The 26,485-nt window shown below is 39.8% G+C and overlaps 4 protein-coding genes across 4 annotated transcripts; 2 read left to right on the forward strand and 2 right to left on the reverse strand.

Annotated features, from left to right (window-relative positions):
• Window positions 1-687: 687 nt before the first annotated feature.
• gal3st1b (galactose-3-O-sulfotransferase 1b) lies at window positions 688-4,086 on the forward strand. Its single transcript, XM_084035380.1, has 3 exons — window positions 688-750; window positions 1,536-1,675; window positions 1,750-4,086. The coding sequence occupies exons 2-3, from the start codon at window positions 1,548-1,550 to the stop codon at window positions 2,900-2,902; spliced, it is 1,281 nt and encodes a 426-aa protein (XP_083891506.1). The 5' UTR covers window positions 688-750; window positions 1,536-1,547; the 3' UTR covers window positions 2,903-4,086.
• A 443-nt stretch (window positions 4,087-4,529) lies between these two features.
• On the reverse strand, window positions 4,530-5,227 carry uqcr10 (ubiquinol-cytochrome c reductase, complex III subunit X). The gene is made up of 2 exons (XM_084034970.1): window positions 5,046-5,227; window positions 4,530-4,854 (listed from the first exon to the last, which is right to left on the reverse strand). The coding sequence occupies exons 1-2, from the start codon at window positions 5,184-5,186 to the stop codon at window positions 4,804-4,806; spliced, it is 192 nt and encodes a 63-aa protein (XP_083891096.1). The 5' UTR covers window positions 5,187-5,227; the 3' UTR covers window positions 4,530-4,803.
• Window positions 5,228-5,247: 20 nt separating this feature from the next.
• Window positions 5,248-7,938, forward strand: zmat5 (zinc finger, matrin-type 5). Its single transcript, XM_084034969.1, has 6 exons — window positions 5,248-5,346; window positions 5,959-6,135; window positions 6,412-6,474; window positions 6,568-6,648; window positions 6,920-7,028; window positions 7,121-7,938. Exons 2-6 carry the CDS (start codon window positions 6,009-6,011, stop codon window positions 7,266-7,268), a joined length of 528 nt encoding a protein of 175 aa, XP_083891095.1. The 5' UTR covers window positions 5,248-5,346; window positions 5,959-6,008; the 3' UTR covers window positions 7,269-7,938.
• A 3,307-nt stretch (window positions 7,939-11,245) lies between these two features.
• On the reverse strand, window positions 11,246-25,541 carry cabp7b (calcium binding protein 7b). Its single transcript, XM_084034968.1, has 5 exons — window positions 25,374-25,541; window positions 12,842-12,985; window positions 12,605-12,717; window positions 11,992-12,139; window positions 11,246-11,889 (listed from the first exon to the last, which is right to left on the reverse strand). Exons 1-5 carry the CDS (start codon window positions 25,480-25,482, stop codon window positions 11,762-11,764), a joined length of 642 nt encoding a protein of 213 aa, XP_083891094.1. The 5' UTR covers window positions 25,483-25,541; the 3' UTR covers window positions 11,246-11,761.
• Between the last annotated feature and the right edge of the window lie 944 nt (window positions 25,542-26,485).

The following is a 26,485-nucleotide window of genomic DNA, read 5'->3' on the forward strand; positions in this document are numbered from 1 at the left end:
CATCACTACAGCCGGGTCGGATAGATAAAACCCTGATGTTATCTCGTATAGTGACAGATCTGGTTGTCCTCACTGACGTATCGTGATGCCAATAGCATGATGATTGGCACAAGTGCCCTGTGTCATGTGACCAACTGAATCAGAGATGATTCACCTCCAGCCAAAGTCAAAAGCATTGTTACAAAAACAAAAAAAATATCTCATGGGTAGACAAGTGTTCTCGTGACTGGACCAACGAGTTACTACGAGTGGGTCAACAAGTTCTCATAAACAACAATAATGAAAAAAAAAAAAAAAGATATTCATCAGTGCACATCATCATTCTCTGATCTGCTGCTGGAGTTGGTCAAATGTTGCTGTAACACCACAGTGTTGTGGGGAATGTCACCATGGCTAATAGACATACACTTATATATAATTGCACATTTTTTGGGTATTACTGTACCTTGGTTACACCTATAGTTGCAATGTTCATACTTAAGAGAAATAGTTTTATTTAGCCTACATACTTACTAAACATGGTCACATGGTCAAGTGTACATTCAGAAGATACTTTCTATCTGTTTATTTGTAGCCTATTCTCCAAACCAATTCAGTGGGAGGAGAATTGACACCTGACTTCTTTCAGTCCTCACAGCCAATGAGACTACATCAGGGAGTGTACAGCATGTGGAACAATAGACTGGAGGCTGTTCTTTCACCATTGTAGAAAAGTCTCACCCTGACAACTGCTAATGCTGTCATCTGCAGGTAAATCAAGCTTTTTATTTGTATTTCTTCCACACATACATCATCCACACGTATCCTTCTTTGAGGTCATTTGACAAATATGTTTTGGATATGTTTTAGGATTATGGGTCTGGAGAATTGTTATTTGAAGTTAATACACATTTGTAGGCTTTAATCAAGTTTGATTTATTTCCTCGTGTACTACAACTACTGTCATGTAAACACACGATAGGTATTCTCATCACATTTGACAAATGGACTGCGTATGTGACTATCAGTGTTAAAAATAAGAAGTCACAGCTGGTATGCAAAGGAACAGACTACATAAACACACAAAGCTTCTGTTCCCCTAATCTTTGTTTTTTGTGTGTCTCTTTCTGCTGCGTGGTGTGAAGGGAACCGAGTACCATAAACATGTTTAAAGTGTAAACATGGGGGCTCTGTTATTCCATAGAAAGAACGATGCAGCAGTTTTCTTGCTTATCTGTAATATCTCTCCTCTTTGTGCCATTTCGTTTTCCTACAATTTATAATGATAAAGACACTTTTTCACAGAAGTTAACACCAGGTTACATTCGATTTAAATGGGTCAGGTCTGGGCTTTCTGTAAATACACATTCAAGTCTCTGCTGTAAGTAAGGTAAGGGTGTAATTAGTTCACCTGCATGTAAGGATTGTTACAGGGCGTTACACATGTTTATGAGCTGCTCACAATTACACAGCAAAATCCAACAAGGTGTGTATCAAAACTTTAAAGTCCTGTAAAGTTTTCCTATAGATGCATTCTCTCTAATTCCATTTTCCAGGTCCACCATTGGATGTTAATGATGCCTGACCCCCAGGGAAAAAAGTGCACATTTGTGATACGAAGGCTGATTCCCGGGCTTTTACTGACCAACGTGATGCTCTGGGTGTACTGCTTGATGAACCCGTCCCAAGTAAACAGGTATTTAAAAGGAAAGCATTATTTTATTGAGTGAAGTCAGTTGATGTTTTCTCATCCTTGCATTTTATTCATAGGGTCTCCCAACAAGACACGTGTCCTCTCAGCATGACGGGACCATTGAAGAAAAACGTGAGCACGTCTTCTCAAAGCCCAAAGTCGGACGCGTGTTCCCCCACTGTCAACGTCATGTTCATGAAGACCCATAAAACCGCTAGTAGTACCATACTCAACATCCTCTTCAGGTTCGGAGAAAAGCACGGGCTTAAATTCGCCTTCCCCGATGGCCGCAATGACTTCTTCTACCCGTCGCCTTTCCTGTGCTCCCAGGTGAAGGACTACCGGCCTGGAGACTGCTTCAACATCGTTTGTAACCACATGCGCTTCGACCATCAGGAAGTAGCCAAGCTCCTGCCTCCAGACGCCGTGTACATCACCATCCTACGCGACCCGGCGGATCTGTTTGAGTCCTCCTTTCATTATTATCACAGAGCAGTTCCTCTCACGTGGAGGATCACTGGGGATAACCAACTGGCAGAGTTTCTAAACCAGCCACAAACCTTCTACAGTCCAGACTCTTTCAACTCATTCTACCTTAAAAATCTGCTCTTCTTTGACTTTGGTTTTGACAACAACCTTGAGGCCGATGATCCTCGTACAATGAGGCATATTCATAACTTATCAAAACGCTTTGATCTGGTTCTCATCACAGAATACTTCGAGGAGTCCCTCATCCTGCTGAAGGACACGCTGTGTTGGACCATGGAGGACATCCTGCATTTCAAACTCAACGCTCGCAGGAGCTCATCGGTATCCCGTCTGACCCCCGAGTTGAGAGCCAAGGCTTTACAGTGGAACGGGGCCGACTGGAGACTCTATCAGCACTTTAATGCCACCTTCTGGGCCAGAGTGGAGGCGTACGGGAGAGAGAGAATGAGAAAGGAGGTAGACGAGCTGAGGAGAAGAAATTCGGAGATGAAGGATATCTGTATCAAGGATGGAGGTGCAGTCGAAGCCCAGAAGATTCAGGACAGACATTTCCTGCCATGGCAGCCACTTGGAGAGTCCTCCATCCTGGGGTACAACATGAGGGCAAATATTGACCCAAAATTCAGGACAATCTGTGGGAAAATGCTCACACCTGAAATACAATACTTGTCAGACCTGGGTGTAAGTCTGTGGCTTACTAGACTATGGGGTTGGTTGAAAGATACTGTTTTTAATGTTTGACTTAGATTTGTGTGTATGATGCCTTTACTTGAATCAAAGTACTTACTTGCTTTCCTCATTTTAGCATCCATAATTTTAATTTATGTTTGTCATATGTTTGTATATCTGCATTAAAAGAGAATACATTTTTTTTTTACCACTACCAAATAGTTCAACAGATGGGTCACAGTTAATTCCACTCATCACCTGTTGTCCATTTACTTCTTCTCAGTTTTTGTTGTTGTAATTTTAAACATTGTGCACTACATAACAAAATGTGAACAGTAAGAACCCTCCGTCATGCCTTCCTGGTATGATTTACGAAGTGAATGTTTCTGCATTATTGTGAATATTGTTTCTAGGCCCTGGTGCAATCTTCTGTTGAGCCACACAGAATCCAATGATGTTGAAAGTAGTAATTCATTGGAACATGCAATGCTAACCTGCCCCCTAGAGTCCAGAGGATTAGCTGCAGTTGCATGCAATGAATTTGAATGGTGGTGGCCTTGTCAGACACCAAGCATAACAGTTTACATAAGTTTATATGAGATGATGTGAAAACCAAATCATTGTATGTATGCACATCTGTAGAATTGAACCTCAATTTAAGAATAAGCAAAGGACTGATCAATATCATCAGTATTTTTGTTAAAAGGTGGCAGATACTGCAGATTACATTACTTTCAGCCGATATGGCCAGGCAGCTATCCTTATAAATAGTATCTTTGACACCCAGTTATACATACAGATTAATCAAAATAGGAGCTTTATAATTGTATGTCAACAGAGAACTGAGATTTAACTAATTATTTTCTTGCATAGTGGAAGTAGGGTCAACGGCTACAGCAACACAGGAGGTACACAATATGGTGTAAGGAAGGCTTCCATATTTACAAGATAGACCGATAACTGGTATTATTCTGCTCATCTGGCAGTGCTTCTTGTTTTGTAAATATGTTTTGTATACAGTGTAATTATAATTACTTTTATTTTCATTTATTTGTGAAACGTGCTGACTTGTAGATGTAGTTGTCTGTTCTCTGCATGGTTATTATGTGGCACTTTAGTTTCAGAATCAGACCGAAGCTTTTACTGCCGTCATTTGGAAGAGAAAATAACTACTGCATATAGCATTGCCTTTTCATTTAAATACTGGGTTCTCTCTGCTTATTTTGACATTTGAATTTCTTTTGAGCTTTTTAGTAAAAGAAAGATAAAATATTATCCTTGAAATAACATAAAATCTACATTAAACCTATACATTTGTTACGCGAAAAAGGACTACAAGTAAACAAATATTTCAAAAAGCGTCCAGCTTTTTTTTTTTTAAATATATACCAAGTTACTGATTTCATTTGATATCAAGCTACTGAAGCCTTTTTAGATTACATAACCAGGATATCCACGGGAAATTTAGAGTCATCAATTAACCTATCCCCATCCTGCATGTCAGGAAGCCGGAGAGAAGATGCAAACCCGGGCGACAGTGCTACCCACTGCACCACCGTGCAGCGCTATGGCCAGGATATGTCTATGATAATTCCAGTTAGGTCAAATAAAAGTGAAACTTAGTGACGTCAGTCTTATAAATATGCTTCGACACATGCGTGCCATAGTCGAGACAATAAAGCAAAAAACATTGCGAGCTCTGTATGACATTAACGCGTTTAATTTAACAATGTACAATTAAGAGACCGGAGGATTTACATATAGCAGTGAGGAGGAGGAGGAGGATGAGGAGGGGACAGGATCCATTGCTCCATCTTCATGGTGGTCTCGACAGTCAATCAGCTCCCACTGGGCACGACTTTGAGCACATTGTCCATGTTGACTGCTGTGTGGAGATGTGGAGTCCAGGAAGAATGGATCATGGAAGTGTGACAACAGTTGCACTTCAGCATTAGGTGACCCCGCGGCGGCTCCTATTCCTCCTCTTTGTCCTCGTAATTGTGCTTGATGTGTTTCCACAGTTTCTACAAAACAACGCACATTAGGTAGGTTTAGTTACATCATGTGAACGGACAGATTTTCTCAACAGCCACAGTTGTTAACGGCTTGTACCGGGCTAGCTAGTTCAGCAGAGCTAATGCTAGCGCCACTTCGCCCTCTGCTTACAAGGTCAGGATAAAACCAGTATTATAACTCCGAAAAAAGGCTCACTTACCCCGCGATTCATTTGCTCAAATATCGCGTCGCCGCCTTGGTCGAATAGTCGTTCAAAGAAGACTGCGCCAACCATGATGGTTATAGCGAAAGTCGACGTTCTCCTGAAGAGCAGATTGTAGACGGACTTAGCCAGCGCCATGTCGGTGGTTTGACGTAGTGCGCAGGAGCGGAAGCTGAGACGACACGATAGTTCCGCTTTCCGCAAATTATAAAACGCACTTCCGCTCCTTGTGAGTTACGAGTAGGACTTGTTTATAAAAACCGACATCACAGAGGAGGAAAGCACAGCTTCGACAATGGTTTGTGCGCTTTACCGTCTACATTAAATATTAAAAAGGATTTAAAGCAAACTGTCATTGTAGTAGTGATGATGTAAGCCAACTATCCAGATTTAGCAAGGCTACGGACGAATGCTCGGTGTGGTTAACGTTTGCTTCTCTCGGTTACACTGTGAAGTATTCGTGCGAACATCGAACTGCTATCTTACATGATCAATATATCTGCGAACAGTTTTTTACCTTCAGAATTTGGATGATACTCTGTAGAAAGAGTAGAATACTACTAGTAGTCATACCGAGACGCATTCAAAATAAAGGCACCTCCACTACTAAACCAGTAGATGGCAGCATAATCAGCCTTTTTTAACATCTAAATACATTTTAGGTTATACATTTTGTACAATTTGTGTTTTATAGACTAAACAATTTATCCATTAATCTGAAAAATAATTTAGCACACAAATTATCATTTGTAATTACATTTTTTTAATTTTTAAAAGACTGTCTTTTTGTCATTTTTATGAATATGCTTGAGCTTGATGATAACAGTCAGTTGATGTTGTATCATAAGGAAACAATGTACAGACACCACTTATATTAATATCTTTCATTTCACTGTTCACTGTCTTTCAGCAATTGTAAAAGGTGACATCTTGGTTTGAGCACATACGGTAGCCTGCACCATGGGGAAGAGATACTACTGTGACTACTGTGACCGGTCCTTTCAGGATAACATGCATAACAGGAAAAAACATCTGAACGGTGTTCAGCATCACAGAGCTAAGAAGGCCTGGTATGACTATTTTAGAGGTGAGACTTGCAGTGTGACCTTTGGCCTTGGAGACGTGGTCACAATAAAAAGCAAATTACATGCTATATTTTCTGACATATGTGTTAATTATAAATGTCTATTTGAAAAGAGTGACAGTGATCCGCTGTGCATGTCTTATTTATGAAATTCTGATTGGATAATTGGTATTCTTACATTTCATTATGGCATCTTCTGCCCACCTGTTCACTTTGTGATGGAGGATTCTATAATCAACCAATGACAACACTATATTTTTAACACTATATACTTTTTAGACTGTTCGGCCATTCTGTGTGATGAGCAAGCAAAGAAACCCTGCAGGAAGTTTCTCCAAAAAGGTAATGGAGCAGTTTCACTATACCAATGACAAGCAGATTATATTGGATACATTTTTTGTAATAATCCATTTCCCTGGCTTTTTTGTCTTTTAGGAATTTGTGATTTTGGCCCTAACTGCAGGTTTTCTCACATGTCCGAAGAGGATCTATACAACTTAAAAAGACAGGTGGAAGGTAAGTTGTGACCAAAGGGTAATGGTGTCTACGGTGTCATTGAGAACTAAATTAATACATTGCAGACCCCAAAGCAATATTCCTAACATGCAATGCACAAAGCAAATATCCATATTTTTATATTGAGATGTCACACATCCTCAACACAGTCCAGATTCCTAGTAGCTCGAATGTAAAGCTGAAGAAGGTGGGTTTAAAACAAACTTTAAAAAGGCACGGTTGACCGTGTGAATGATGATATGTTGACGGGATTGAGATGAATGTGTTTCAGATGAAAGACGGCACAGAGAGGACTCTGAAGACAGGAGGAGGTCTCCCCCAAGTATAGAAGAATGGCTCTCAAGAAGGGAAAAGAAGCAAACTGCCCCAAGTGTCAAAGGGTATGCACTCTCATTTTTATTCACACTTTAGTATTGCAAGTGGTCATTTCTGTTGATTTAGAATTCAGCTGTTCCATTATTAATCCCTGCAGAGATGTAAAAAACAAGGAAGACAGCGAAGAGGCCCAAGAAGAAAGTGACATACCTCAACAGCTCCTCTCCATACCTGACCTCCCACCCTCCCTCCTGCCTCCTCCTCCTGGGGGATGGAAAGTCAAAGTGAACACAGAATGGGGTTGAAAGATCTTCACTTTGTGGTTCAAATCACTGTCAACTGGATATGTGACAGGAATAGAAAGAGGAATGGTTCAGAAGTCATGTGATACAGAGACGGTGCCACGTTCTTATTTGAAGCTTTGTCAGTTTGAAACGAGGTTCCAGTTGATTCTAATAAGCTGTTTGTTGCCATTTGTCACTTTAAATATGCCACACAGTAGAGGTCCTATTTGTTTAGTAGTTCTTCTAAATTCATTATGATCTGAGATTAGAAGTAGAATGCCTTTACTTTGAGACTTTGAGACTCCAGGATTTACATTTGGTGTCACGTTGTCCTGAATGGTATGGAGAATTGCTGAGCAGATGGAAATAACATTTTGTTAAATTTGAATCCTCTGCTGCATCACCAGGGGACTCACTGATGTGATTGACTTTTATTTCAAACCCAGCCAGATGAAAACATCATTTTACTTCCTAAATGGTAAAGATAGGGACCTAATGATCCGGAATAAGTTTCATAATGAAGTTTTAATGGTTAGAAAGTAAGTTAAAACTATCATGCAGATCCCTTGGAGTTGTGATTAATGTATTTCTAAGTGACAAAGGCCCTCCATGTGGTCATTCCTCATAACGGGATGTTTATAGTTGATGTGTTTGCCTATAGCAGAATCCTCATTAAATTGCTGTAATTCTTTTTCTGTTTTGTATTTTTTTGTCATATCCATAATTCCTCTCAGTGCTTTTGACCACTGGTAGTGTTATGGAGCAACAGTTTTCTGCATGGGACCCAATTTTGTTGCCATCAGGACAAGTCCACTTCCAGACCTGGTTCCAGACTTTTCTGCTTATCGACAGGCGTTGGGAGTAACACAGCAGCAATGCAGCAACAAAGACAGTAAAGAAGTCGTCTGATGGACAGCAGACATGGATTTAACTAATATTTAGTAATTTGCTTTGCTTATGTTAAATAAGGAAGGAAATGCACACATAATCCCCTCCTGGCTAAGTACACCCTATGGTTCAGAATGAGCTATGATTTTAGTGCAATAACCAGAAATGTGACAACACGGATGAGTTCAGTTGACTGCAACTTTAGTTTGCCTTTGAATGGCAACACAAATTCAACTTTTAGATGGACCAAAGAAAATTGGGATTTCTCCAGTTTCAAGTTACTTGTCTGATGACCTTAATGGAAAACTGGTCAAGGTCAACTTGACCAGAGGTGACCAATAATGATAATAATAATAATAATAGTATACTTGTTGTATGACACGCGTAAGCTTAATGAAGCACTTCACTCTCACATGGGAGCACACGGTTTCATTTCACCATATCTGACAAATCCTTAAAACAACAAACATTAACAATGTGACTTGTATTTATTGTTTTATCTAAATCATTTTTTTTAAATTGACACAAAATCATATTAGTAACTCATGGTCGTGAAGTATATATATTTTACATTCCTTATGAAACTGAAATCAGTCTGTGATGTGTATAATCAGGCAGACTGTAGAGGAAAATGTGTTTTTTTTAAAACAACAGTTGTTACTGTATATTTTCAGGCTATAGGGTGCACGAGAGAACTCATTCATATAACATATAATAAACAGTAGTAAAACAAGCAGCAAGCTTCTTTTTTTAATGCCTCAGCTTTTATTGGATTACATGCATCTAGACACCACTGACATTAGTGTATAATTGATGCAGTAACCTCGACATGTGCAGTAACTGCTACAGAAAGAAAGCAGCCATATATTCTCAATCTAGACAATAAAATTACTAATATTGTCACACAGCAGGATGATACAAATACTAACTGGAAGGCTAGAGGGACTTTTATAGGGGAGAGAAAGATAATACATCAATACAATTGTTATACTAATGGGTCATTTCAATTCAAAAATACATTTAGCGTCATTTTTGTCAAAACCCATGATTTGGTAAAATGGATTTCCCTTTCTAAAAAATCTTTCTAAAGTTACTTTAAGTCAAGGCATGAAAGCATAGTTTTTATTCTGAATGACAAAGGCACAGGACAGAAGACACCCACAGTCCAAATCAAATTAATAACAACAATTAAGACAATCCGTCAACAGAGTGTACATAAATCTGCTCATTAAAGCACTGCGACATACAGAATAGGACACAATAATTGCTTATATGTCTTAAGACAAGATTTGACACGATAACTATTTTTTTTTACATTCACACAAAACCCAAACCTTACATGATATGTTCACATGAAGAGGTAATGTGATGTTATATAAGTAGTTCATACACAAAACAGCTACTATATATGTGATAAAATATCTGTTTTATTGCCAGAATGATACTCTTGTGATATAGCTTTGATAAACTTTAAGATAAAAAGAGCAAGAAAAAATATATAGCATTTTGTAAAACTTGTCAAATTTGACAAATATTTTGTAAAAGAAAACATTCTGAAAAATGAATCTTAACAAATCAGAAAAGTTAATGTAAGTGCATGGCCTTAATACACACAAAAACTTGTATCTGAACGTCCAGTCAACCTGGGAATTATATCAGAAACCTGATCGTTTTTTGTTCTTTTTGTGTATTGTTTGTTTTATACAAAACATTTCTTATGCATACATTCATAATAAAATCACATAGATTTAATGTATCACTTTTCAAGTAAGAAAATATAACCATGTTATACTTTAAACACTATGTTGTTTTGGTGGTCCATGTAAAAGCCAGAAAACAACATTTTTCATGATATGTTAAATTATTGTTCACAGCATACTTCAAAGTATTTTGATATTGTCTGCACGTCCACAAAAATACTGAGTTTTTTTTGTTTGTTTGTTGTTGTTGCTGCAATGATTACTATACAAATTGCATAATTATTTGAATACATAGACCGGAGTTCAAATTTTGATCTCACACACATAGAACACATACCTATTTCTAGTTTAATGTACATGCAAGTGTGTCGCTGGAACTGAATATCCTTCATTCCCATTTGCTATAAATATTACAATTGGTTTTGTTGAAGCTCTAAACTTGTCATGGTTGACTGTATTCACAGCTGGTAGCTCAGGTCATACAGCAAAAACAATTTCCATTCATAAGGACTCATTATTAGGACTCATTTTAGTGCCTAGGAGCACAGATTGGAAATACACAGCATGTATCACTGGCAGCATGTGAGTATGAAATGCATGTCTTACATGCTGTGTGAATATGCCTTGAAGTCTGGGCTTTTTGCATAAATACCCATGCACACACACACACGATTTTGTGATTTCCTTATGTGTTCTGCCTTTTATTTGGACTTCACTTAATTAACATTACATTTAAGCTGGAAAAAAACATCTGTTTGCTTACAGTCCCCAAGAAGGTTCACTGAGCTTTCAAAAACAAACCCGTTATTTTTTAGAAAGCTGTGACATCTTGAGAAACGGCCCGTGGGAGCGGCTCACTGGAGTACACAGCATGGGGCTTTGACTCGCAGGCTGTGTTCACACGTCATTCAATCCCTCCCGCCTCTGATGCTCTTTCTTGTTCTTTCTTTCAATGTGTTCCTGGGGTTGCTCGCCTGTTTATTCCAATTGTTGGGTTCTCATCGTCATGGTGGAAATACTTGTTTTCATGTCTTTGTTTATGTGCCTTTGGTCTGTGCATTAATGGACCACCTTTACTTCAGTTTAAGCTGAATTTTAAAAATGTCTTTGTGCCAATTCATCCTGTAGATGTTGAGATATTTCACAGGATAGGTGAAAACTTTGATCAGTTCAACCAACATTTTTATCATTCATTCTCTGGGAATAATGAGTGTCTTTTCATAATATCATGGTAAGAGCCATACTCCCTAAAATGTCAGGATCATTTAAATATAGTGAATTAGTCAGGCTACTCTTTTGTTAAGGTTTAGATCAAAACGGTCCTGGTTCAGCAAAGTATGGGAAACAGGATCTGAGTTGGACTTCCGGACTGGAAAAAACCCCTCAGATTAAAAAAAAAAGACCCTTTTCTGCAGTGCCCAATCATTATATGTGGTTTTATAAGTGGTTTCAAGCTACTTCATATGCAGTCCTTTAACACTTTTATATTGCTTTATTACTATCATTAGTAATATCATTATTGGGTGCATTCCAAATGTCAGCGTTCTCATCAACAACATCTATATGCTTTGTTATATTTGACACAGCACATCTACTACAGCACACACTTCTACAGTGCTTTCCTATTTAAATTCTTAGAAAACATCACAATTTTGAATGACATACTCCTTTTTTTTGGATACTAATCAGCCCTTGAAATGTTTTTCTTTCTTCTTTTTTACCATGGTATGTTGTTATTCATGGTCATACAAAATCACTGCGTGACATCATTTTGTCCGTAATTGAGAGAAGCTGTGATAGAATCATTGTAGCTGTTGAAAAACATTGAACAAAACCAAAAAAAGTCCAGTATTTTGGTTGGTTGATTTTCTTTTTGATTTCCCATTGTCCATCCTTAAACCTCTATGTAACCAGCTGGTGTAGCGTTTATTTCATTCCTCTGCGCAGCATTTGATTTGCTGCAATGAGCATAACGCTGATGATAAATGCAATGGCAAAGGCACAAATCAGGCTTTTACGCACACACGTGTGTTTTTCCTGTTGAGTTGGGCTCGCTGTGGAAAAAAGTTAGAACAAAAAATGAGTACATCAGTGTCTCAACAGAGTTTTAAAAATGTGAAGAACAATGTTTGAAATCAAATCTCCATGCAACATACTGTCAATGTCCACATGGGACTCTGGACTGTTCAGGTGGCTCTCCTCAGTCATGATGATGTTCTCAATGTCTTTCATGGTGAGGTGGTCACGGAAAGTATCGTAAAGCAGTCTCTTAAGCTCATCCACAGTCAGTTTCTGCATGTCACACTGGGGAGACATGAAATGCCAAGAAACGTCTAATTAGTAGAGAATAAAGTTCCTGTCTCAAAGCCCCTCGGTGACGCAAATTAGCTGTAGGACAACAACAAACAGGGACAGTATAGGGTAGCTTCTAGTGAACTCATTTACTTGATTATGCAACTAAATGCAATGGTATGAAGATGCTGCATGTGATGTGCTGTAATTATCAGAGTGCTGTTGTGTGTCAAGGCCATTTGGAAATGAGTTAATTAAAAACATTTCAGAGAAGCACGTGGGAATATTATACGTAATGTAAGAATAATGCTAGAATTCATTATTTAAATAACTATAATGGAATCGGTAATTGTCATTTTAATTGAAACAGATTACTCTCTATCACGCAAAAACAGGAAAGCCACAAGGGAAACTTTTTAAAAATGAATTTAAAAATGAAAAGAGAATGGAGTAATGGACACTGATAGGAACATATACCTTCCAAAACACTGAATCAAAGTCTGCTCCATGGAACTTATCAGGCATCCCAGCAGCAGAGAGTTTAGGACCAAGCAATGTGACAAATTCATCAAAGCCAACTTGGCCGTCACCTGATGAAACAGACGGAAATACAAACACGTCACTCTGTAGCTGATATGTTGGATTATATTCAGTATGTCGTTTGAACTGAGAGGGGGGAGAGATAGGTCGATAGAGAGAGAGAGAGAAGCATACCATCTATATCAAGTCTCTGGATGATGACCTCCAGCTCCACCTCATTGGGCATGTAGCCCAGTGAGCGCATGGCCATCCCCAACTCCTGCTTTGAGATGAAGCCATTCCCATCACGGTCAAATACTTTGAAAGCCTCACGAATCTCTGTTGGGAGAAGAAGGACAGTCATTACTTTTACGTTTACGTTTATCACTTACAATTTCACACTGTAAGCAACAGCATGCTGGCTCACTTTAATGTGTTATTTGAAAAATGTGCACACGTGTTTGTTTATGTTAAGAGTTTAAAGCAGTATGACTCAGAGTCATATCTTAAAAAGTATAATCCCTGTTTCTTAGATGTTTATGGAGGCATACCTGAATATGTCCTGTTTGAAAAAAACCCCCAACTAATTTTAAACTACAGGTGTAGTAAACGATAAGTCTGCTGTTACTTTATATTTTTTTTCCTATAAGAATTCACAAACTGACAACGATATATATTCCCACGACAAATAATTATCTTTATAGCCAGATAGTCTGTAGTTGAATGTTGCAGCACCATGGAGAGAGAGACAGGTATTCTGTAGTTGCATGTTGCAGCACCATGGAGAGAGACAGGTAGTCTGTAGTTGAATGTTGCAGCACCATGGAGAGAGACAGGTAGTCTGTAGTTGCATGTTGCAGCACCATGGAGAGAGACAGATGTCTGTAGTTGAATGTTGCAGCACCACGGAGAGAGACAGATAGTCTGTAGTTGCAGCACCATGGAGAGAGACAGGTAGTCTGTAGTTGAATGTTGCAGCACCATGCAGAGAGACAGGTAGTCTGTAGTTGAGTGATGCAGCACCATGGAGAGAGACAGATAGTCTGTAGTTGCATGTTGCAGCACCACGGAGAGAGACAGGTAGTCTGTAGTTGCAGCACCATGGAGAGAGACAGGTAGTCTGTAGTTGCATGTTGCAGCACCATGGAGAGAGACAGGTAGTCTGTAGTTGCATGTTGCAGCACCATGGAGAGAGACAGGTAGTCAGTAGTTGCATGTTGCAGCACCATGGAGAGAGACAGATGTCTGTAGTTGAATGTTGCAGCACCATGGAGAGAGACAGGTAGTCTGTAGTTGAATGTTGCAGCACCATGGAGAGAGACAGGTAGTCTGTAGTTGCATGTTGCAGCACCATGGAGAGAGACAGATGTCTGTAGTTGAATGTTGCAGCACCATGGAGAGAGACAGGTAGTCTGTAGTTGCATGTTGCAGCACCATGGAGAGAGACAGGTAGTCTGTAGTTGCATGTTGCAGCACCATGGAGAGAGACAGATGTCTGTAGTTGAATGTTGCAGCACCATGGAGAGAGACAGGTAGTCTGTAGTTGCATGTTGCAGCACCATGGAGAGAGACAGGTAGTCTGTAGTTGCATGTTGCAACACCATGGAGAGAGAGACAGGTAGTCTGTAGTTGAGCGTAACAGTGCTTTTGGCAGAGACTAAGAAACAACAGTTGAATGTCGCAGCACTTAAGGGAGAGACAGAGAGTCTGTATTTGAATGTTTCAGCACCACGGAGAGACAAAAGACACAGCAGTTTAATGTTTCAGCAGTACGGAGATACACACACACACACACACACACACACACACACACACACACACACACACACACACACACATACACACACACACACACACACACCATTTGAATGTTTTAGCACGATGGAGGATATATATATATATGTGCACAGAGCAAAGTGCAGCTCGGCATCATTGAAGTATTTCCCTGAGGTGAAATAAAATAGATAAATAGAATGAATAGATAAAGAGTAGCCCATGGTTATATTAAGATGCAGAACCTCTGCCAAGGAAGTTTTTGCTTCAGTTATTTTGTTGTTTTTTTGTCAGTTTGTCAGCAGGATTATGGAAAAAAAAGCCCCAGCCTGCTTTCTCTGTAACAAGGTAGAAGGGTGCAGCAATAGCCCAGGAAGAAGCCATTCAATGTTAGATTTGATTGGCCTTGGCGGAGGTCTGTGCTCCCTGAGTGCGCTTCCAGTTCTATTTTGTTACCTGACCTGATAAGAAAATGTTTTCTTCATTACTCTGAGGGGAGGTTACACAGGATATTCCCTGAAATTTCCCCTACGTGTGACAGATGCCTTTCGGCAGAAGACACATTAAAGAAAGCACTTCCATAAAACAGTAATATTGTTATATATTTTAAATTGAAGACGAAAAAGAGTATATTATGATCTAATCACATGTATATATTTCAATATCTGCCTATGTGTATGTGTACAGTATGTAAACATGCTCTAATAAAAAATATTCTTTTTGATATGGTGCAAAGTCCTTATTTGTTATAGATGTATACTAACAGGCACCTTCACAGCCAACACCTGTAGCCATGGCACAATTGGTTGCGACAGGAGGCAGCGAGCAGGTTCATGTGTTTATAATGAACCACAACCGTTGGTTAGTAATCCATAAACATTGCCATTTGGCTCCCACCCTCACCCTGCATCACGGTATTCCGTTTGAAGTGGTAAAAAGAGCAGTTGCACATCAAAGGCACGGTATTTCTGTGGCTCTTTTTGATGTAGATCCTCAAATATACAGTCTTACAGACCTCTCCGATGCTCGCTCAGTAGCTACGTGTCATTAGATGAAACCAGACAAGCTATTTTACATGTGAAATACAAGCCTGGTGTGCTACAAGCAGAAAAAAGTAAAAGTAGAACAAGCAAATGAAGATTTTAATTAACACAAATGACAGGACGGAAGCACTGTAGCCGACTCAGCCAGTCTACGTCATCAAACATCAACATATATATCCCCCTATATTCAGTTCTGGGTTTTACCTGCTGCAAGAGCCTTAATTTGAACTTCAAATGAATAAATTATACTGAGAGCCTCTATCAGGGAGACGACTAATTTGCATGCAAGTATGTGATTGGGAAAGACCCACCTGTAATTTGTATTCAAACCCACAAGTGAACAAGCCCTGACCATCCATCTTGTGTACATGACTGACTGGGAGAGCGCAATTTACAAGTGATAGCCCAAAGTGGCAGACTCCATGGCCTTGTGGGAAAATGCATAAGGCCTTTGGTCTTTGTCATAGTCATTGAGACTCTTCTGAAAAAAGCGACAATGTCTGTTCCAAACCTTGACACAACATATTTGTCTAAATTACAGCCAGCAGTGCTGCTTGGATTGTGTTATCTCCCTTCAGCAACACCCGAGATTCAATGTCACCACACCTGGCCCCAGTGACAAATAATGAATTCACTGAGCCAGCTGAGCAGTTGCTGGACTACTGATTGTTTCACACCGTGAGGAGCGAATATTAAAGAAATATTCACAGAGAAATCACTTGGAACAAAACAGTGTCTCTGAAAAGTAAGACTTCATAAAAATCGAATTTATCGTCTGGTTTTAAAAAAACGTCCATTTACAATCGTTTCCCTTCTTGACGTTGTTTTGGCAGTCCATATGCGACATTGCTCTATTTTCTCTCTGTATCATCCACCCTTCCCCATCACAGTTGTGAACTATATTTATTTCTGATATACGACATTCATGTTTATATCCATATAGATTGTACATTTACTTAACAAGGATTTATAGAGGCGATGGAGACATCTTCATATCCTGTGGGCCCATATTTTGAAGTTAATTTATACTCCAATGCAGAGCGTTGACACATAATTTGAACAAAATATGAAGCAATAACACACAAACACAGCCTTTTAAATACATCTCTGATGCAGTCTCAACAAGGACTGATCATTAAAAACGTCATTATATGCTTCGGTTATTTTTACTATTTGACATTATCATGTCTGACTCATACGACCATAAAACAGATACACATGAGTACATACACAGAGATAATACACATGATAGTTCCACCACCTTTGTTAAACATTTAACACTATTAAAAAAAGAAAACTAGTCAAAGTGAGCCTGGATGAATATATTCAACAAAGCTTTTGTTCGGAGTCCTTGATCAGAGAATCTAAGTAACCTTGCGTTGCTTTGAGGGTGAAACAGCCTGGTTATCTAAAATCAGACCCAGGCCATAGAAGTCCTTGTACTGTATGTAATCACAGGAATTTTAAAACTTATGAACCTTGGGTTCATTCTACTGATAGAATAGATATCAACTTGTTCAACACCATAAAGCATATCATTAATATTGGTGCAAAATAAGTTGTTGTTCATGTCAGTGACAATACATTGATTGTATAAATGTTCTAAAACATTGTCAGTGACTTACATCTTTTATGACTAACGTGTCACAATATTTTAGAGTGTCTGTCTTTGAGGTGAGGACATTGACTGTCGTCATCGGTGCTCAGTCAAGTCAAGGGGAAAACATGGTCATGGGTGTCTACAATGACAAATACTGTCTACCAGACAGGAAACAAACTCTTTGTTTAATGTGTTAGTAATAATCATATTGTGCAAAGATACAACATTTTACTTAATAATTTGCTGTTACTTGGTTTAGGGAGATTACATGAAGATATACATTATATATTAGATATAAGAAATAAGATGCATTCTTTACATCGTGATGTATTATCCTTAAAAGGATGCCGGGGCCCACAGAAGAAATAGCTGTTTTTGTGGCTCAAGAATATTGTATACGGTATGACACATGTTCAACAGACAGTTCAAGGATGGGTCAGTTAAGGCCAAAATGGGGGGAAACCAATTCCATGATATGATATGACATTAAACCTTTTGCCTTTTGCGTTTACTGAAACACAAAATTCCTAAAATGTTGCCACGCAAGAACAAAATGAAACATTAACTGACAATTTCGTGGCACTTAAGACCAACAGCTGCCATAGTATCATGATGCTGATTGTTTTCTGAAGAGCGCGCAGGCTTGCCGATGTGTATTTAATCTGCGATGTAAAGCAGTTTGTTTGAGCTGATTATCACTTTTCTCTTTCACTTATCGTGTAATTAAAGCAGGTGTTCTCGTCATCCTTTTCGCCTCACAGTTCTGCCAAAATCCCACGCTTTCCCCGAGGACTAAGCCCTCAGAAACCTTCAGGAGCCGGTATACAATTTATGATAAGCTTGAGTTTCTGTGTCCCGAACATCAAAGAGCCACTTTTGCCAACCCTGAGATCTAAAACCCTGGACTTAAAAGTGTGCTGACCTTCCAAGTGAACTGAAACAGAACAGGACGACAGAGATCCTGCTGACCTTTCTGACCGACCAGCAGAGGGATTCATGCTGGTTATTGCTAAAGCTAAAAACGTCCATGAAAGTGGTGCGAGAATAGGAACGATGCCAGGGAAACCAACTGCTGCACACGGGCAGTGTGCCGGTGCCACTGGCAGAGGCAGAAAGGCAATGAAGCTCATTCAGCTAAATAATTAGGAAAACCCCAAATAACGGCTTTGAGCAAGAAGAGGAGCGTGTGAGACCAACATGGCATTTTGGAGAAAGATAACACTGTTGTGCATCACATTGATATGCTTAACCTGCCATTTGTATTAAAAGAGGAAAACCAGACATTCATGATTCATGAGTGTTTTATCACAAAAGCAAACATACTGTATTGTATCTCCAAAAAATGATTTTTTTCACCCATTCAGAATCATTATCACTATTTATTGGCGATCACATCATCTCAACTGATACATAAGTAGCATTGGAGTGGCTAGCATTAGTTTGCTATCGTCCTCAATGTGACTCTATCGTTCTGTTTGTCGGGGATGAGACTTCTTTTTAGTTGACTTTTAAAACTACAAGGACACAGGGAGACACACCACCACCAAATCCATCTCCTTTAGTGAAAAATAAATCATGTGTCCGACCCGTGATTCGCTTCTGCTCCAAAATGTAATAGGTTTTTCCTTGGCCCACGCTACCGTGCCACCAAGTTTCATGAAGCTCAGGCCAGTTTTCCCATAATAATGCAGACACACAGGCCAAAAGACAAACACGCTAACAAGCCAAACCAAAAACCTCCTAAGCAGTTGTAATAACCAACTGTTAGCAAACAATGTTAGCGAGGGGAAGGGAAAGGAAAGGCATGCACCACCGCTGAGAGGACCCTCCAGTGAGCGTCCAGTTCACTGCAAAAATCCCTCTCTGCCCTCAGTAACGAGCATGACATTGCACAGGAAATGGTAATAGAGTTAATACAGCAGGAGGTAGATGAATCGGTCTTTTCTCTCCACAGGAGTTGAACAGCATAACAACAGGCAGTCTCCGGTCTCCAAAGTTACTCTAAGTGCATGCATGAAAATAACTTTTAGATGAATTTTGTGGCCGTTGCTTATTGCAACCAGCTGAATGTCTCTCTAATGAAAACATGATGAATGAATATTCTATTCAATTTCTGCTACTATAGTCCCCTTAATCCCACGCACTGGTCCTTTAAAAGTAAAAATATAGGGTTAATGTCAATGTGATGTGGAGGTATTGAAGGGGCAAAACCAATAGGCAGCGATGCAGGGTGGATGTCTGCTGTATCAAGGGCGTGAGGACGTGGGTGTTTCTCATTGTTGAGGAAGGATCCTTCCAAGGATGCTACGTCATCGAATGCCACCGAAGAACTGTTCCAACGATCAGGATCCTTCAAATTCTACCAAGGACCGAGTCCTTCTTTCACAGGATTTGCGTGTATCCTTCACGCTCCTAAAACCCCCACAATCCTTTGTGCACAATGTATTTCATGTCCCCCCGAATTGGAAGCTGGAGAAATACGCTACAAGACTTTCAGTTATATCACCCTCAGGAGGCCGCTAAAACCTGTTTCTGAACAAATTTGAGGTGAGAAATTACCCTTCCAGTTGCTGAAACTTGAGTAATGTTGGAACTCCAAGGCCTGATTTAAAGGTTTGGTATATATATATATATATATATATATATATATATATGTAAGCCAACTTCCTGCTGAGGTTGGCCAGAACAACCAGAACAGTGGGAGGGGCATCACATTCATTCCTTAAATGACGAACATGTTTATTTGTTGTGTTTCTTTTCTTTTTTTTCTATCAAAAGGAAGCTTATTGAAGTAGTTCCATGAAATTGGTTAGAGGGGAGATGAATCAGACTCTTTTCATTAAATAAGAGCTCCTCCCAGGTGGTTGCAACAATAACACTGTGATGACACCCATGACATCCTTCTCACTGATAATGAAAGGTAGAAAACATGTGAATCATATTAACCAGAGGCTGCAAAAATAAAAAAAATGCCGCACAGCTGGGAAGAGCTACATTAAGGACCTCTGCAACCGAAATAGGTCTGTACACTGTACAAATACTCTCAGAGTAATGATAATGTACGAATGAATAATAAGGGCTGTGAAAATACCCTTAAATTGTGCAGCAACTGCTAGGAACACAATTATCTTGATCCAGCTGATTTTTCTGGCTGACTATGAACCCCAAAATACACAGCAAAGACCTGCCAGCAATGAAAGCGTCACACTGGATACAAACATCCATACATATCTGTTTTAGATCAATTTAACTGATTCTGTGTGAACTGAATTAGTCAAAAATACAGTATGATGAATGTACCTTAGTGTACTTTATTGGCCCTGTGGGGAGTCTTGTGAAAAAAAAATGATAAGTCACCCCATCATCATACATTTACACCTCATTCTACAGATTTGCTGCATCTTCACATTATTACATTTACATACAACACACCAGAGATGTAGAGGACGTGCTCCACGAGCCCTGCGGCTAAACAGCCCATGCTGTCAAAAAGTATTAAATACTCCCATTACCTGCCGCTTTTTGCAGGCTGAGTTGAAATTATGGTGACATGATCTTTTTTTGGGTGGGTAAAGCAATTATTAAGAATGATTAACTAATAGAGCTTGACTCACGCCTTGTGAGTCTCTGTGTGTGTCATCCTTGTAAAAATGTGGGCCTGGAGACAACGACTGGAGCGGGGACTACCTCAGAGGCGGTTCTGAGTACTCTGCCAGGTGTTTATATTTCCGACACCGTGATAGGATCACTTTTCACTTTTTCACTTGGCTACTTGTCAAATAGTGTCACAATTCCTATAAAGCCCTGCACATTAATATAAACCAAGAATGAAGTGTATTTATAGGCTACTTTCTCTGGACACATACGATACTGTTTGCAGTGAATGCAGTGCGTGCTCCAGGAAGTAGGGAGGGAGGTTGAATTTTTGATTCAATCGATATTCCTGGAGACAGGACAGGATGTGTGCAAACAGGAATTGATCTTTTAAATAAATAAATAAAAAAGGGCACTTTGTCTCTTCAAGGGCAAAGGGCAGGGGCTCAACCCCTGATTTGATCTATGTGTGCAATGAAATGGGGGCAGATCTGATATATTTCTCCACGTTTCCATCAGTTAACTCAGTAGGATGATGTCAATGAAATACGATTGTTGTCAACAGACAGAAAAGGGGAGAGTAAGGACACAGTCTCGTAATTAACATCTTGTAACAGTGCTTAATTATGTTGTTTGTGACTGTGAAGGAGACGGCGGTAATGACCAGACATTTGTCATTGACCACAGAGGGAGGCGCATTAAACTAGCGCAAAGATGACAGCGCATGTCTGTATTTTTTAACCTTGGTGTTGTTTGATTTGCTGTGAAAAATTATTTATATAAAAAAACAAATCTATGAATATAAAGCATCTTCAGCCACTGTAAACCTGGCCTGACAAATATCACTCATAGTAACAGTTATAGAGACTGCTGTAATACAGTAATACACACACTTATAGTACACACATACTTGTCTTTAGACAATGTTGCTGTAAAAACACTACAGTTATAAAGCACAAAAGAAGACAGCTTTGCATCCAAACTGGAAGACGGTCTCCAATCTAAAATGCCTGATGTCTGGGGGATTCTCCTGCTGGCTGCGATCTATAAATACTGTTCACATCCTCTGTCAGCGACGCACCGAGGAGTGATGCAAGCTGGAAGAGACCTCCAAGAGTGTAACTGCTGGGAAGTCAGGAGAGAAAGTCTTATCAGGTTCAACACATGTGCAGTTTAAGTGTCTGCCAGCTTACTGTAAGTGTGTTTGAGTTCATTCTAATATTGACAAGGTAGGATCGTATAATCAATAAATTGTCTCGTCGTCAAACTGGTTAATGGACAGTGTCTTAAAAATACTATATGTGATGAGTGTAAATATACAGGGTAATGGGAGAATGGTCGTCACACTATAAAGATGCATTCAGTTTTCCCAGCTGAACTTGGCTCTGGGCCTTGGTTTTAATATTACACTCATTAAATGGGGAAACACTTGGCACAGCATAATGTCTCACTGTTTGCCCAAGGTAAATCATTTAAAATAATTGCAGCTCAAACTGGTGGGTGAGATATTATTTTAAAAAAACCTTGACAATACAAGCATATAGGTTTGTGGTGAAGTTGCTTGCACAGTAGTAATGGTTTGAATACATATCAGGGTTTATGACAACTGCACGACACAAGGGCGAAGAAAAGGGCAGCGAGCCTTGCCACTGACCCCGCCCACCTCGGCAACCATCTGTTCCAAAAAACACTCCCTGGAAACGCCACTTCCATTAAGAGCTGTGAGCTCTTAATCAGCCCCCTTAAAGCTACACCAGTAAAAACAATAGTGTCTCCATTCACTGCAAGCCTCTGTAATCCTCACTACTTTCTATGATTTGGAGAGATTTCTCTAAATATTGTGGCAATATTGTAGATCTGAGTGTGAGCCACATAAAATGTCACGTTTAAGATCACAAATGTCTTGGGATGGCAGGATTTCAAAGATTTACAGATAATCTCCATGAGTGCTCCCCTGGAATAATCATCCATGTGTTATTGGGTAAGTATAATCATTCAATTAAGCGATGCTTTTAAACTGGAACCTGCGAGGATATTTGTTATAATTACGTTTGAATGATGCCACTTGCAAAAACATGTATTATGTAGTAAGAAAATCCTCATTAAATGTGCCGCTAAATAATTCTCTTTCATTAGTCTCCTTCTAAATGATGAATATTATGCATTTCCTATTCCCTTCCTATTCTTCTTTCATTTTTAAATGATACAACCATTTAAAAAAAATACATATACCAAGACACACATCATAAAAATTCATGTCATCCATTGAGGCCCTAATGTTGTGTACGGAAAAAGTTCAAATTTATTCTTCTATAAAGAAACGGGGAGTTCAGTTTGTTCTTCGAAACGGCTTCTATTTACCATCTGCTCTCGGCACATCTGCTTTGTTTCAGCATTGATCTGAGGGCGTTGCTAGCGGAGTAAACACTGAAGTGCCTGAGGATATTGTCAACGGCCTAAAGGAAGTTGTATTTGATATGTAACATGTAACACTCGAATGGTAGCCGGCAACAAAGTCAAGAGACCTTCCTGTTGATTTAATCAGAGGTTTGTGCTCACTGCAGTTTCATGATTTCTACCAAACTTACAAACCAAATTCCATGTCTTTAGCACCACTAGTCAAGATGCATAGGAAGTATAGATATTCGGCTATATCTGAATCATCGTAAGACATTGTGCAGGTAATGCAGAATGGTGTAGATAAACATGAACAACAGAGAGTAAAACACAGTCACAAGTAACAGGGTTTAGTTACCAGATGATAATCAACCTATATTTAATGTAACGTTGCTGTCTGCCCTTTAATCATCTGGATTTAGTGTCTGAGAGTTATTCATCTTTGGAGTGGATTCTATAAAGTTAAAATGAAGACACCATTACGGCGCTTATTGCTAGTTTTGAAGTCTTAGTATCAAGCAGTTCAGTGATGTGTTTTGTAATGTATTTCTCAGAAGATCCCAAGTTACACTGGGTATCTTGCTCGGAAAAAGCTATTATCATAATCATAAATATGATGAGGGAGAGTAATTATATGAGTTGAGCAATTAGGGGAACTTCTGCCCTGTGGTAATTAAAGATTTTGGAGGGAGGCAACAATGTGTGGTGTCTGATTAGCAGACCTTGGAGAAAAAAAGGGTGCGTTTTCAGTCCGAAAAACACCGGACCACCATCCGCAGTGCTGCTCAGAGACCATGAACAGCAGCACCCACGCTGTGTGTTCAGGTGGAGCAGTTGTCGTGTAAAGGGTAGCTGGTCAGTAAGTGGGAGGTTGTTGATTCAGCCTGTCTGCGGATCCTGTAAATGGAAGATGTTCGTCCGAAAACTCTCGCCCCTCCCTCAACAACTGCATGCAAAGTGCTCTCTAAGGCACCGGTGGGGCTGCTTGGTGACGGAAGGGAGCGCCCCTGTTTACCCCGGCGCGCCGCTGAGGTGCGAGGCCATGTAAATGAAGCGACGCATTATGTGCTCAGTGAATCTTTCCCTGGGTAAATGCATTCACGGTTGAGTGGTCTCGCTCGGTTTCTGTTCTGAATATTTAATTAGGAAACTACAGTTTGAAAAGGTTTCTCCACCACCTGCAAAGCCGCGTCGCCATTGGCTGCTCGGCCTCTCGTGCAACAGACGGCGCTCTCTTTCATTGTTGCTCTGAATTCTGGCTTTTCCACGGCCAACCTCTTGATTAAATTTACGTCATCATTGCAGATAGTGGATTTTCAATGTCAAACGAGTGTCTCAAAGCAAAGCAAGGGCAGGCAGCCACTTGTGGGCGCGGGCAAACCTGCAGACAGAAGAAAAGGAAATGGAAGTCCCTTCGCATAAAAGACTTGGTGATATCTGATCTGAGTTATCTCTTTATTGTAGTCTGCGAGGCTGTGCTCCAATTCCCTGCCAGCTCCTCATTGTGAGGACCATTTGCCAAAACAAAAACCTCTGTTTCATAACAGATATGCACCACGAGTACTATCGCAAGAACGATCGTAATGCTCCAATGAATCTTTTAGACAGCTTAAGTATAGCCATGGCTATGGATGGTTTATTAATTAATGACAGTACAGCATCAGACAAACCGGAAAGAGGTGAGAGGATTTAATTTAAGACTCAAAAAGGATCAATCTCCTGTCTTGTTAATGAGTTTCATCTGCCATACAATTGCCAGGAATAGTATTTTAATCTGCATTTTTATAGTAATACGTTTTCCATTCATCACAGCCCTTTTCTCCATTTCAGGCTCTTTTTTTTTTTTGTGGGTGCAGATTTCATGCCTTGTCTCTCTGACTTTAAAATCTTCTCTCTGGGCTCAAACACAGACGACTTAGGGTGAGTTTATATCAAGTGCAGTTAGGTCTAACAGGTGCCATGAATGCAGACAGGAGACATGGCATTGTATATGAAAACTAGCAAGTTTATATCAATGTGCCATGTATGGGGCACTTTTTTACAATAATTATTAGTGGAAAACATGACATTTTGAATTGAAAAAAAAAGACAAAATTGCCTGATTGGTGTACAAATAAATCCACTTGAAGAGAGAGGTGAACGTAGAGCATTCCCAGATTGTGTGGAATAATTAAACCATAATGTAAGATATGTGTATTAATCCATTCTACAAGCAGACTAACTGGAATTGATCAGGAAAAAGACGCTCTCCAGGGTCCTGAAGTGTTTTGATTTGGCTTTAAGTCTTTGACATGGCGAGGAGAACATGCACACGACTCACCTTCCACCTCATCCTCGGGCAGGATGACAGGGGTCCGATACGTGAGGACATCTGGAATAGTGCAAAGTCCCTTGTACATGAACCTGGTGGTCACAGCACGCACTGGCATTTCTGCGAGGGGAAACCAACTGTGTCGCGATCTTCATATATCCCAGCACCCGGAGTTTAGAGACACCTTTGCTGCTGTCCTCAGGGGGGGGAAACAAAAAGCTCAAGGAGGTGAAACAGGAAATCCACCACCTTAGGCGAACTTCAATGTTTTTTGTTGTTGTCGATATGTTCGATAATTACTAATATGAGGAAAATCACCTTTTAAACCGCGTTAATCGCGTTCGGTTTCAATGCATAGCCCGCAGCAGCTCACCGCGACGAAGATATGGAGCAGATAGGGAATGCCATTTCATTCACAAAAAAATATAATGGACAAATAAAACTTTTATAATATTCAATATCGATCAGCTCATTAAAAGCGATGCTGTCAAAAAGATAAAAAAAATGCTCATGCTCCTGCACTAGAACACACATTTAAAAAAACAAAAAACGCTATTTTTGGTCCGCAGTTTCCTACAACGCGTCTTTAAAACTGTACATTCCCGACATAATCTGCCTCACTTTTCTTCCCCGTTTGGGCATCTTCGAATCGATGACACGAGATAAAAAAAAACACGGCGGTTGACGAGCTGATATCCGGTTCTGCAGGTACAAACAGACGCTTGTTACATTTCTCTTTTTTTTTCCTGGAGAGCCGCTTGAAGGGAATCCTGGGTGAACCCCTTCTCATCTGATACAGACGCGCTGTATCAGGCACTGAGCCTCTCTCTCTCTTAAGCTGTCTGCTCCACTCTCATTTGGGCTCCCTCAGCACGCGCACGTGTACACGCGCATGCACACACACCCACACGCGCACACTGCTGCTGCTTCTGTCCATTGACCGTTTCCAAACTATAATGTGATTATCTTCATGTTCACCCCTTGATAAATGTTAACAGGACTCAGAATATGTATCATATATAATATTCATATATATAAAGCCTGTATGTTCCATAATCCATCGCAAATGTGAGAATTATGGCAACAACTTTAAGGCTCTTGAGCTCATGGGCTGGAGGCCA

Source organism: Eutrigla gurnardus (assembly GCF_963514095.1).
Source record: "Eutrigla gurnardus genome assembly, chromosome: 19".
Lineage (NCBI taxonomy): Eukaryota > Metazoa > Chordata > Actinopteri > Perciformes > Triglidae > Eutrigla > Eutrigla gurnardus.